General features: G+C 35.0%; 1 protein-coding gene across 1 annotated transcript in view; it reads left to right on the top strand.

Moving 5' to 3' along the window:
* The window catches only part of LOC135137605 (cholecystokinin receptor type A-like), a 389,560-nt gene that overhangs the window by 332,140 nt on the left and 42,391 nt on the right, over positions 1-15,029 (top strand). Inside the window, exon 3 of the mRNA XM_064067296.1 lies at positions 1,894-2,181. Coding sequence (XP_063923366.1) covers positions 1,903-2,181 — 279 coding nt within the window. The 5' untranslated portion in view covers positions 1,894-1,902. The remainder of the gene's footprint in view (positions 1-1,893; positions 2,182-15,029) is intronic.

Below are 15,029 nucleotides of genomic sequence, written 5' to 3'. Positions count from 1 at the left end.
GTTTTCCCGCACATTGTACGCACCGGCTACAGCCCCTGGATGTAGGTTTTTTTCACCTCTCCAAACTTATTACGACCAAGAAATTCAGACAACAACATCCTGGTAGAATCGTCACACATTTCCAAGTAGCTGGTCTTTTCAATAAAGCGTATTTGATGGCTGCGACACCCGCAAATGCAGTACACGCGTTTGCCAAAACAGGAATATATGACTGGATGTTCCAACTCTCTTCCACAACTGATAGACCGAACATGACCAATGCCAAAATGGTCAAAAACAACTACAACAAGGAGGCGTAGACGTTGAACTGCCTAAATTAGGCTCTGGAACACCAGAAGCTACTGAAGTTGAACCTTCAACATCAGGATTTGCCAAAGCTAAGTGCACGACAGAAAGATTTCCGTCAACGAGGAAACGAAGATATTATAGTATTCAGGAACTATCTCCATTGCCGCAACCTTCACTTGGAGCTTCAAGGAAAAGATTAAGAAAACCTAGTAAAAAAGGACATTATAAGTAAATTCCACGCTAGACATTGATGAATTAACAAAGGAAGTACAAGAAAAAACAACAAAGGAGAGGGAAAAGTTATCAAGAAAAGCAAAAAGAAAAATTTTGGTTGAAGAAGAAACGGATTATGTCAGTGATAATGAAAAGGTTGAAGACATTGATGACGATGAAGCCGATGTTGCATATTTATATTGCAATGATATATTCTCTAGGTCGAAAACAAGAGAAATGTGGATTTCATGTCAGAGTTGTGGTTCCTAGTGCCACAGTGAGTGCGCGGGTGTTGAAAAAAGAATCAAGCAATTCATCTGCGAACTTTGTGAATAACTTTTTTTGTTAAGTTTTGCCCTAATGTTTCGTTATTTGATGATTTCTATTTAGTTTATTCGTTTGTTGAGTACCTATGATGGCACACTTCATGGTTTTTGGTTCTAATTTTTTTTCAAAATAAAAATGAATATATGTATTGAAAATTTGATGAATTAATATGAATTTCAATATAATTGCTCGTTTAAATTACCCACAAAAAAATCCCTAATATCATAGATGAGGTTATACTAAGTTGCCAAAGTTAAGTATGCCATCATAGGTAGGTTTCCCCTAAATGTAGCACTTTTTCGTGAATGTTTTACCAACTCGCTGCAAATCACTGACGACTTCTAGGTTATTATTATTTTATCTATTAAGCGATACATGGATTTCGTCACGCTGCTTCGCATTGTCAACTTCTAGGTTGTTTTTTGTTATTCTATAGAAGAATGTTTTATGTACTTCAACCTGTTCCCTTAGATAATGATACCCTTTCGTTCCAATATATATTTATCTTGGGAGTTCGTCGTCTGTTTGGTCATGAGTTGGCTTTTCACTGCAAGTTACGATATTATCGGTTATTTTCACGTGGGCAAATTTCCTAGCGCGGCTTGGGATTCCGATGAAATATAGCACATATAACCACTTTAAATGTGCACTTTTTGCACAATTAAGTCGTCTCACTTTTATCAACGTTTTTACCAGGCGCGATATTTATCATTGCATAGATACGTTCCTTTTTGTTTACTGGATCGGCAAAATCTCGTTAGTCTCATTATTCTCTGATTCATCATTCCCTACTAAAATAGATTTGTCCTTATTTCAAAAAAAGTAAAATAAATAAGTAAGATTATCTTGTTAAAAGACTGATGAAATTATTCAGAATATATGTTTTCTGTTATTCGGTATTTCAATATTCTTTTAAAAAAACGATCTCCTGCGCATAGTATATCAAAAGAAGTATATGTAATGTTATTTGCACCGAATTTCTCGCATCCGCTAATGCGGGATTGACTGTGCGTGGGAAGTTCCGTATAATAACTTTACACATTTTTTATGTCGTTTTCGTTCCAGGTGAGGAAAATGGCAGTGGAAACGAACCTAACGAATAATGCATATGAATTCCCGCTCAACCCCACTATTCATCCGTCATCATCGACGGAATTGTTCAATTTCACCGGAAATTTCAACCGGACTGCAACAGGAAGCTCGGCTTCTGGAGGGGTTTTTGAGAGTCAGCTTATCATTCCGCTTTATGTCATCATATTTGTGCTGTCGATTGTCGGGAATACACTAGTGCTTGTCACGTTGGTGAGGAACAAGAGGATGAGAACCGTGACAAACGTCTATCTGCTGAATTTGGTAAGTCTGTACAACAAGGTTTTCTTAGCAACGATAAACTTTTTTTAAGAAAATATTATTAAGAATCTTCACGGGTCGTTCCAGAGATGGTGACGCGTTGGTCACCATTTTATATTTATTAAATATTGAGTAATTAATACTGGAAGCCTTTAAAATTTTGTTATTTTCATCGATCCAATCATGTGTAGATTAACTTTTGGAATCATTAAATTAACATTTTGTATTACATATACACCACCTGATTTTACGTCTTCGGAACTGGAATTATTAATTACCAGTGCGGAGACCTGAATGTAAACTTGAAAAACTTTATAATTGTTTGTATAGTCTTTGTATTCAATCAGTTCCCATAGTTTCTAATTGATCATCATATAAAGAACAAAAAAAACTCACAGGTGTAAAAAGACCAGAACTAAAAATATAATATATTATAATGAATCGTGGACGGCTGCTATAAAGATAAAGGTCTAAAAGTAAAAACTCGAATACACAATGCAGTTCATGCATTTCTAATTCAAGTGAGAACGATTTACTAGCAAATCCTTCAAGACTGAAATACTGTAAATCATAAAAGGGAAACATCTAATCTGCGTTCCATTTTGAGTTGACAGCATACAAAACCTGTACACAATGCATTTTATATGTTATAATTTGCGGCTGTGTTGTCAGTAAGTTATCAAAACTGTACCAATTTATCATAAGTCTTTGTAATTCCACAGATATTCGTGTTAAAATTCTATATTTATAGTGGAGGTGGTGTTTTCTTTATCTTTTCTAGTTGCTTTGCAATATTGGATAATATACAAATTATCAGAAAATGTCCGTCAAGTGTCATAAATGTTATCGTACAGTCGGACGTACGGATAATTACATCTCCTGTAAATATTGTTCTCAACACTATCAGATTTCACGCCCTGTTTTATCGGATATAACATTTGATAATATCCAGAATGCAGGACTCCTCACTAGCTTTGGTTGTATGTCTTGTAAATCGAAGTCTGGCGTGATCTCTGGAGTTTGCATTAAAGCTGGCGATACAGTTTCTTTGGATACGCAAGGTTGGTACCTCTCCACTGCCTAGTTTAGAGAATTAGTGGCAGGCATTGTTAAAAGTGAACTGCAGCTTTTTGTGGACAAAATTGATTTCCTACAATTTGATTGTAGATCAATTTGGTTAAATCTTTGTTGATTCCCTTCAATTTAATGTTAAAAAATTTCACATTTCCGGAAATGTGGAAACAAGTTCGAATATGCTCTGTTCTGAAAAAAGAAGATTCTTCAGTTCTGGAAAATTATAGGCCTGTTTCAATTTTAAGTGAATTACTGTATAATTTTTACTGGTGTTCGTCTGTAATAACTAGGAATTTTCTGTGGGAGGGTAAAAGTAGTATTATTATTATTACAGTTAATAACAATAGCCTAAAATATAGTTTCCCATGTTAAGATCATGTAAGGTATATATGTACAAAGCAGGTTGAAGGGCAACTTGTTTGGGAAATGAACTTTAGTCTTTGTTAGTAAGGTATTTGTTCGTTAAACGTTTGCGGTAAATTTTTTACAGGTCGTCAAATTAAATATATACACGCGTGGGATATTTTATCCTGAAGGAGCTTGCAAGAAACTACGTAGCTTCCACATATGCAATCCCCTTTTTTCAGCCAAAATAAATTAATACGCGTGTTCGTTTTATATGTGAATGAAGTTAAAATAAATATTTTCTAAAAGTATAAAATCTATCACTTCCTAGTGAGTAGCTGAAGCGATGCAAAAATAGTAGATGAATTTATGCTATTAGAATTAAAAGTTATTAATTGATTATATTTGCGAGGCGAACCGTGGCGAAACAACCAATTGCGGGGCAAAAGATGTCACTTTAATCCGAATAACATATGCTATATATCTCCAACCGAGATAAAAAATTTTGGAGTGGGGAAGTTTAGCCCTGTTCGCTCGGTTATAATTAATTGAATAATAAAACAAGTAACCTTAACAGATGTAGCTATGGATATTTGCAAATATTTGTCCAACATTCTCTGCCATATTCCATATTAGTGTTGAGTTTGTGAAATTTTTATAAAAATGACTTCAAATGAAGATTTAAATGTACCTACCTGCAGATATATTGGACTGTACAAAAGCTTCTTTGAATTTGCTTCCACCAAAGTCTCGTGAACTTTATGAATTTATATAGACGTTTTATGGATTGGTGCAAAGAAAAAAGTTGTCAATCTTATAAAGAAGTTATTCTTATAGTATATGTTTCGAATTTATCGACTAAAATGATACCCCAACTCTTTGGGCACAATATTCAATGTTAAGATGAAACTTGGATACAAAAACTCAGCGGATATAAGCAAATATTCTAAAATGCACACCTTCCTGAAAAGACAAAAAAAGGGCTATCAACCAAAAATCCCAAGGTATTTACCAAAGAGTAAGTGGATATTATATTTTTCATGTTGAAGGTAAACCATGTCAAAAGTATGTAACACTAAGGAACAAAATTTAAAAAATTTCAGGTTGTCTTGATATTAGGAATTGCAGGCAGATGTCATTGCGAGGAACTGGTCAATTTAGAAATCAATGATATTGAGGATATAAAATCAGCCTTGCTATATAGTTGAAGTTCATCAAACCAAACAAAATAAAACCAAAAAGTCTCACTCATTTACGGTTTTGGGAGAAAATTATCTAAGGTTTTTTCAAAACTATGTTGCTTTGCAGTCTTCAAATATTGAAAAACGATAATTGCTTTTAAAATAATATATAAATGGAAAATGTCATAGGGTAGTTGTCGGTCTACACAAAATCACTGTCGTGCCACAAGAAATTACAAAATTCTTCAAACTAGATATTTAAAATAATACACAGGACACTCAATGCGAAGAACTTTTGCCACACTTCTTGTGGAAACAGGGGGTAATCTGATTAGAGATCCAGCACATTTAATATTAATATAAATAAATAATTTCACTTTTCTTTCTCTATTCTTCTAATAAAAATTTAGATATTTTTTCTGTTAGGATTATAAGTTACTATTATTAGTCCTAGCAGAAAATGTAGCCAAATTTTTTCCTAGTACGTATGCGTATTGATTTTTTGACGATTTTACGTTCTGTAAATATTCAAGCTCTGAGCATTATTCCCATCAGTTCTGTTTGCAAGACAGACGTATGGGTGCTGAGAGGTACACTGATTTGTGTGTTCAGTTGTTCGGAGTAGATAGATGCTAGCTCCTGAACCATGATTTTGGTGCCATCGACATAGATATCGATGTCGGCTCTTTGTTCTGAATTATTATTCACTGGTATTGTATATGTTTTTCATATATTAATTTTGTGCCGAATTGGTCAGAACCCATCCTTAACAGAAATATTCCGTTGAACGCTTCCGCCACAAGATCGTGTGTGCTACGTTATGCGGCTCTACTTGTTCGATGCTCCCAAAGAATGAAGCCTTAGAGACGTCCTCATTGCCGCTTCCTCTACAGCCGGGTTTCGAAATATGTGCAATAAAAAAAAACAGGGAATAGCTCACAATTAAGAACCAAAAAAAAGTGACTGATCAGAAACGTGCAAAAACACGAAAACGGTTAGCCATGTATTGCATCGAACGATCCGTTTATTTGGCTTATGGTGTGCTTTATGATGTGCGCGAACATTTGTATCAGTGGTACAGCATCTCCGAGATCATGGTACCTTCAACCTCAAACTCACGATCGTGGCCGTTATAGGACAGACAGAGTACCTACTACAAAGTGAAGAACAAATTTTGGAACGCGCCGAAGAAAAGCCCGACATCAGTACTCACCGACTTGTAGCTGAAGTTGAAGTTTCACAGTATGTAGTTCATCGTACATTAAAAGAACAAGGTCACATCCATACCATGTTGAAAAAGCGCAAGTTTTGGAGCCCGCTGATTGTCCACGTTGTGTAATTTACTGCAAATGCTTGTTACAGCAGTGTCGTGAGCGCCCTAACTTTTGAAAGTGCATTCTGTTTACGGATGAAGCAGGATTCAGTCGCAATGCTGTTTTCAACACACACAACAGTCATATTTGGTCCCATGAAAATCCACACGCTCGTCAGGAAGTGCATTTTCAACGACGGTTTTCCAGAAATGTGTGGGCCGGTGTCGGTTGGATGAAACAGTTTATGGAACTCCCGGTGGTTTTTTATCTATTAACAAACATGTTGAGACGTTCCGAAGCCTGTATTGCTAGTCAAAGATAACATTTTCAACATTTCTAGCAAAAAGGTAATAACATTCTAAGTTGCTGTTATTTTTGTTCTAATAAACAATGTAAAATCGTTGTGGCAAGGACCAAACATCCGTAAGAATCAAAAGTCGATCACCATGAAGCATTACCAAAAATCGGTCGTTTTCAGGACCTGTTGTAAAGTAAAGTAGGTTATTGTTGCATTATTGTTGCATTATAATTTCATTTCGACATAGTTTTGTTAGCTATATTAAATTAGGTTGCTTGTCCAAATGTTTTGTAATCGCTGACTCCTCTGTATTTTGTAAGAATATGGTCAGTTGCCCTCGTTACGAGGAAGTGATAAATAGAGGAGTCAACGAAGAAACAAGGGAGAGAATGTGTGTACGTAAGGTAGAGAAGAAGTTGCCATGTGATCATGGCCATGTATAAAGTTGTCATATAAGTTTTGTTATGTGGGCAGTGAAATAAACGGGAAATCGAAATATATGTGTCTAAGTCACAACCCCTTCACAACAGACCACCATTTGTTTCTGCAACCAATAATCTTTCGCACTGACCTTTAACGATGAATTAATGCAGTAATGAACGAATGATAATTAAGCAGCAAAGAGTCGTTTTTTTACTTCCCGAGCGTAAGCAAAGGAAGTATTGTAATCGAGTCCGTCGGCCGACTCTCTACTTTTACGTTTTCTCGATCTTTCATGACCCCTAGAAGACGAAGAAATAGGTCTCCCGTTTCCGTCTGTCTGTCCGTCCGTCTGTCCGTCTGTCCGTCTGTCTGCCGTCCCGGATTTTTATTAGACAGATAATCTCCGAAAGTACTGAACCGATTGTTTTGAAATTTTGTACTTATATTAGGAATATCATGTAGATGGTAAAACGCTAACCACAATTTGTCTAATCATCCCCACCACTAATGTGATGACGTCACTTCAAAATTGTACATAGTAAATGGGTTTTAAATTGTATAAAATAACATAGTCCTACACATGTAGTTTACAACTCCGAATTGAGTTTTCACCCGAAACGTCCAGATTTTTGGAAAAAAAATCAAAATTATAAAACAACATTTTGAAATTTAATTTTGAATCTGCTAACCCGAATGCTTTGAAATGTTGCAGATGTTGTAAAGCTATAAAGACCATCATAAATCTTTAGTCAAAAAATATTTGCTTATCCCCTCCATAAAATTGATGACGTCAGCTCAAAAGTTTGCCGAATAAATCATATCTAAAATGTATAAAATATGATGAGTCTGTACTTGTGATTTATCACTCCATTCATATTTTTTGGATTTGCATATACAGGGTGACTCAAAAAAATTAATGAATGCGTAAATTTATTTTACTGATTTACTCAGGAACTACAAAACCAAATGCTTTGAAATCTTGCAGATGTTTTAAGGTTATAAAGAGCATAATAAATGTTTAGTCAAAATGTTTTTGCTTATCCCCTCCAAAAAATGGATGACGTCAGCTCGAAAGTTTGCCGAATAAATCCTATCTAAACTGTACAAAATATGATGAGTCTGTACTTGTGATTTATCACTCCATTGATATTTTTTTGATTTGCATATACAGGGTGACAAAAAAAATTAATGAATGCGTAAATTTATTTTATTGATTTAATCAGGAACTACAAAACCAAATGCTTTGAAATCTTGAAGATGTTTTAAGGTTATAAAAAGCATACTAAATGTTAAGTAAAAATATATCTGCTTATGCCCTCCAAAAACTTGATGACGTCAGCTCAAAAGATTGCCGAATAAATCATATCTAAAATGTACAAAATATGATGAGTCTGTACTTGTGATCTGTCACTCCATTCATATTTTTTCGATTTGCATGTACAGGTGACTCAAAAAAATTAATGAATGCGTAAATTTATTTTATTGATTTATACAGGAACTACAAAACCGAATTCTTTGAAATCCACTGCGAAAAAAAAACATAATAATAGGCATGCAGTCGTCACGTTTCCGACAGCGAGGGAAGTACTGTCTAAACTCTTTTGACCAATTTTTTGGTTTAGTCTTTCTAGCGTTTGCAGCAAGCATGATGTTAACCTGATTGGTCTGTACGATTTAGTCAAGGTGTAATCTTGTCGTTCTGGCTTAGGTATAAAAATAACATTTACTTTTCGCCATGCATTCGGTATGTAGTCGAACGCCACACACGTCCGAAACATTGGCACTAGAATAGAGCGTAATTTGCTCATTCGCCGCTGCAAGAAGGCAGGATAACTGCCGTCCACTCCCAAAGATTTATATGGGAAAAAGCTGTTAACTGACCATTCCAGCCTTTCTCCCGTGACTACTTTTGTCACAAACGTTCGGTCCTTCGGAGAAGGTTGAGTACTGGCTCCGTCCCTTTTGGAATGGGAGATAAACTTTTTGCTGTCTGGAAACAAGGCCTGCAACAGAAGTTCTGAGAACTCATCTAAGATAGCTGTAAAAGTACCATCTTCTGTCTTTAGAATATCTGGTTCATGTGCGTGGTCCTTCGAGAGAACTCTCTTCAGCCTTGCCGTCGAACCAGTCGACGTTATGTCGCTGCAGAAGGATTTACACGTTTCTTAAGTTCTTTCCGGTGCTCTTTATAGGCTTTTCGATCTTCCGTTTTCTTAGTATTCTCTGATCTGTTGAAAAGTTTTCTTAGTCTCGATTGAAATAGGCTGAGCTTTCGGTTCCACCATGGTGTACTACTTTCTGTAAAGGGTAGCTTTTCACATAAGCTGACATTAGACCCTCGATTGAGAATTTCTAGATTTGTTGCCAAAAGGTATTCAACTAGTGTTCCCCCTCGGTCACTAGTATCTTTGCTCCCCTACAGGGGACTGTAGGCATTTACATAGGTACCGATGATGAGATTTATCCTTTCGGTATCACAGTAGTTCACCAATGTCACCATCAAATTTCTCTTTACAGCAGTCACATCTCTAGAGCTGTAGTCTGAAGCAAAGACCGCGCTTTCTAGGGTTTATCGAAATTGGGAATCACAGACAGGGGGGTGATCCTATACCTACTGACTAAAGCTTAAAAATTGCTGATTCCATCTCATCTGATTTTCCGGTATTCCGTTGTAGGTAATTCGTATTTACAACGACAACAATAGGAAGGGCCTACGAATAAGAAGGATCTGTACAGATTCTAATGCCTGGTTACCTTTTATTCAGACAGAATGTTAAACGCGTCATCATCATTTTTGCATGGACACGTATATCAATTTGGATAGATGCAGCGTAATATAGTCTGTATTACCAAGTTTTTGCGAAAACTTGGGAATACAGACTAATCGTTTTTGGTTTAATCAATAAAATAAATTGCCTCATTAATTATTTTTTTTGGGTCATCCTGTATAAGGATTTCTAAAAACTAATAGTGCAGTAATAAATCACAAGTACAGATCTATAATACATATTTTGTATATTTCAAAAAGGATACATTCGGGCAAATTTAGAGATAACGTCATCAATTTTTTGGGAAGGGAAATCTTAAAACGTTTACAGGATTTCAGAGCATTCGGTTTTTCAGTTTCAAAGTTAAAATACAAAATGTTGTTATACAATTTTGATTTCTTTTCAAAAAATCTGAATGTCTAAGATGAAAACTCAACTACCATTCATACACCACAAGTGCAGTAGTGTCTTATTTTATACAATTAAAAACTACTTTACTGTTGCAAATTTTTGGGATGACGTCATCTCATTGGTGATGGGGATAATTATTCAAATTTTGGTTAATATTTTACCATCTACACGATGTTCCTAGTACATACAAAATTTCACAACAATCGGTCCAATAGTTTCCGGAAATTATCTGTCTAATAACAATCGACACCGACGGCAGACAGACTGGCAAACAGACAGACAGCGAACAAATAGACGACATATAGACGGAAACGAAAGACCGCTTCTTCCGTACCCTAGGGGTCACGAAACGTCGACAAAATTTGTTTGGCTTGGGAAATAAGAATTCTAAATATAGATAGTTTACCAATAAAATATCAAAAACCATCAACAGTAATAATGATTTACATTATGAGTGCGGTAGGCAGCAATTTACAGGCGAGGTTTTAATTTTTAATAAAACCGAGCCCTGTAAAGTGCTTAAACTAAAGAAGAATAATTATTACATTTCGAATTATTAAAGTTGCTTAAAAAATTGGTCTAAAGAGTTTAGACAGTACTTCCCTCGCTGTCGGAAACTTGACGACTGCATGCCTATTGTGTTTTTTTTCTCATTACATTTTTGTAGTGGGAATTTAAAAAAAAATTTCGATGACGTCATCAACATTTTTGCAAGGACACGTATATCAGTTGGGATAGATGTAGTGTAATACTAAGAATAAAATTATTATATTCTCAAATTTTCGGGAAAATGAATTGGGTCGTTTTGAATATTGATTTGTAATAATCAATAAAATAACGAAACAATTGACTCACGTATACGTATCAGAGGCAACTGAAAATCGTGTATGTATAAACATTCTTAATTTAAGATGACAGGCGTAACAGCATACGTGAGAGTCAAACAGAGAAACTGTAAACAAAACGACCATCGGTTTTATTGCTTCGACTTCCGCTTATTATATAAAACATTGGGTTTTATTTTAATTCTTGACGGTGAAATTCACAATTGGTTGATTATAAACATGTCTATTTCACATTCGCGGAACCAAGTGAGCGCATTAAACAAATGCAGGTCTGTAATGTTAAAGTCGATGTAAATAAGCGTGCTACCCTTATGTTTCAACCGAGTTTTTCCTTTAACAAATTTTGTATCTACCAAATTGGGTTGGTTGGGGTGTAATACTAATAATAAGTGTTGCCTTTAATTTAATCAATAAAATAAATTGACTTCATTAATTTTTTTGAACCACTTCTTAAGAAAATCTAAAAAATATGAATGGAATGATAAATCACAAGTACAAACTCATCATATTTTTTGCATTTTAGATAGGATTTATTCAGCAAAATTGAAGGGTGACGTCATCAATTTTTTTAGGAGGGATGAACAAATACATTTTGAACAAAAGTTTACCATGCTTATAATAACATTAAAATATTCCCAAGATTTCAAAGCATTCGGTTTTGTAATTCCTGATTAAATCGATAAAATAAATTCACGCCTTCATTAATTTTTTTGAGTCACCCTGCATATGGAAATCCAAAAATATGAATGGAATGATAAATCACAAGTACAGACTCATCATATTTTGTACATTTTAGATAGGATTTATTCAGCAAAATTTTGTGGTGACGTCATAAATTTTTTAGGGGGGACGATCAAATACGTTTTGATCAAAAATTTACCATGCTTATGATAATTTTAAAATATCTTCAAGATTTCGAAGCATTCGGTTTTGTAGTTCCTGAGTAAATCAGTAAAATAAATTTACGCTTTCATTTATTTTCTTGAATCACCCTGTATATGCAAATCCAAAAAATATGAATGGAGTGATAGATCACAAGTACAGACTGATCATATTTTGTACATTTTAGATATGATTTATTCAGCAAATTTTCGAGCTGACGTCATCAAGTTTTTGGAGGGGATAAGCAAATATATTTTGACTAAACATTTATTATGCTCTTTATAACCTTAAAACATGTGTAAGATTTCAAAGCATTCTGGTTAGCAGATTAAAAATTAAATTTCAAAATGTTGTTTTATAATTTTGATTTTTTTTCCAAAAATCTGGACGTTTCGGGTGAAAAGTCGATTCGGAGTTGTAAACTACATGTGTAGGACTATGTTATTTTATACAATTGAAAACCCATTTACTACGTACAATTTTGAAGTGACGTCATCGCATTAGTGGTGGGGATGATTAGACAAATTTTGGTTAGCGTTTTACCATCTACATGATATTCTTAATATAAGTACAAAATTTCACAACAATCGGTCGAGTACTTTCGGAGATTATCTGTCTAATAAAAATCCGGGACGGCAGACGGACAGACAGACGGACGGACGGACGGACAGACGGACAGACGGACAGACGGACAGACAGACGGAAATGGGAGACCTATTTCTTCGTCTTCTAGGGGTCATGAAAGATCGAGAAAACGTAAAAGTAGAGAGTCGGCCGACGGACTCGATTACAATACTTCCTTTGCTTACGCTCGGGAAGTAAAAAGATATTTTAGAAAATAACAGACATAAAACTTATTACGTAGGACACGAGAAGACATAAAGGCGTAAGCACAAGACATAATTAAGGCACAAACATAAGTCATAATAAATCACAAATATGAAACGTAAGTAAAGCATAAACGTGACATGGTAGTCATAAATTAACATGTCATAAGTAAATCATAAACATGAGACATAAGTAATGCATAAACATGACACATAAATTAACGTAAGCCATAAGTAGGGCATAAACATAAGATGATAAGACTTAAATAAGGCGTGATGATAAGACTTAAATAAGGCGTAAAAGTTTATGGTGGCAAAATTGGGAGAAACGCGATGGCTCCAGGATGCTTCTATAGGGCATTTGGGTCACTTGAAAGTAGGGTATGTCCTCAATTACATACCGATCGTTCGGAAGGATTTTGGTAACTATATAAGGCCCTTTAAATTTCGGTATAAGCTTTCTGTTTGCACAGACCGTGGTGTCCACATTCGAAACCATCACAAAGTCACCTACCTTGTAAACGTGTGGTTTCTTATGGCGTTTGTCAAAATATAATTTCCAAGTCCACATTGTCTTCCACCGCTAGCCTAATCTCGGGTAAGTTACGATTCGACAGTTGCTCGTACCTACGCCTTTGTGGTGTGTATTATTTATCGCGAATTCTATCTTATATAGAAAAATAAATGAGGGAATGGGTGGATGGGCGGGGCTAAGTTTAAATTTTTCCTATAGCCCTCGCCCATTGTATTCCAGTTACTACTTTTAATATTGTTCAGTCTTATCGTTGCAAATACTAACGTCTTATCTTAACAATAATTTATATATTGTTATCGAGTCCGTGTGTCTGTTTGTCTATGTATCTGTCTGTCGTCTGTCCGGATTTTTATTAAACAGATAACCTCCTAAACTACTGGATCGATTTTTTAAATTTTATATATATGTTAGGAATATGGAGCAGATGATAAAATGCTAACTAAATTTGTCTAATCATCCATATAAACAATTTGATGACGTCACCTCAAATACATTCAGTAATAAACTTTTGTATGAATATAAGCAGCTTGCTTAATAAAGTATGGAGTAGCGCATCCTGCTCGCAACGCAAAAGTCGTGGGTTCGATTAAGTTATGCCCCTTTTTTTTATTTCATTGTCTCTGGAGTTATCTATATATTTCTTAAGTGATTGGGTTTATCACAAAGAAATAAAATTTTCTAAGAACCGGGATTTGTTGGACTGTACTTCAGGGGTGACGGAAGTTCTGTATAGAAGCCTTAGACCAATTTTTGTTTGTTTGTGTTACGTAAATCAACATAATTCATGTTGACTGTCACCTACAAATGACTGTAAACTAAGACTACGTTAAAGCCAATAAACGTGACTCCCTGAAATTCGAGGAATTATTACGCTTCCTGAATTATTTTACACAAATAAACTGAGGAGAACTCCTAGCTCAATAATGCATCAAACAGCATTCATTGTTTGGTAATGTTTCCTCTTATTCATTGAATTACGCCACAAACATGCTTGTATTGCCAAAATTAAATATCCACCAACTCTGCAATCTGCCTTGAAAATACAACTGACACCGTAGTACATATTAAATCGGAAGTTTGACATGTGGGGACAACAAAGATAGATTATACTTAATTGCAGATTTCTTTTTTAAGACGTTTCAAAACGTTTTAAAGAGAGATAGTAAACTCAATTTCTACAAACCTTAATATAATTGACTCAATTTGTTTGAGCTTACGTGTTCCGTGTTCAAAACTTTGACGTTTGTTGAAGTTTCAACGGTATAGTATGGGTATAATATGAGAATCACCACTGGAGTTTATTCTGTTAGCAACTGTGGTGTTTTTTAATTTTGGCGAAAACTATAGGTTGCCGGATTCTCTTACATTCTCTTGTTGATTGAGTGTTTCGTAATGGAAACATTCTCTTTACAGTTTTTATTAAAGCAGTCTATCGCACCCAAACATATTGAGCAATATAGTAATATGAAAACAGTAATAAAAATTTTCATTTCCAGCAAAATTAGTCTTGCTACTAAAAAACAAGTGGTCCCAAAGAATGTTCATATGTGAATTCTAGAGTCTTTTTGTCGCCAATTTTAACTTTTACGTTAAATTTTTATCAACGCAGGGATTTGTGGAAATTTATAATGTGCAAAATTGAAAGGACGACTTTTGCGATGCACATTGCAATTTTTTAGCTGCCTAAAACTGACTTGCCAAAAAATTGAAAAATTGGTGACTTGCTGAAGAGGCCAGCCTTTGTCCCTTAACGTCATCACGCGTATTTTGTCATCTTGATTGAAATTAATCGACTCTCATCTTTGTTACAACTGTTGAAACGGTTTGATCAAACTTCGAGAAACTCAATTACTATTATCACGGGTGTTATTCAGGGGGCTGTCCACTTTTTGCAACCATTTAGTCATCGTTTTAGTTTTACATTTAGCTGTATATACTCGTAGTATGTA

This window comes from Zophobas morio, unplaced genomic scaffold (genome assembly GCF_036711695.1).
Source record: "Zophobas morio isolate AGI-343-1 ecotype UQ-CSIRO unplaced genomic scaffold, CSIRO_AGI_Zmor_V1 ptg000029l, whole genome shotgun sequence".
Classification (NCBI taxonomy): domain Eukaryota; kingdom Metazoa; phylum Arthropoda; class Insecta; order Coleoptera; family Tenebrionidae; genus Zophobas; species Zophobas morio.
This window is presented reverse-complemented; position numbering and strand designations above follow the sequence as displayed.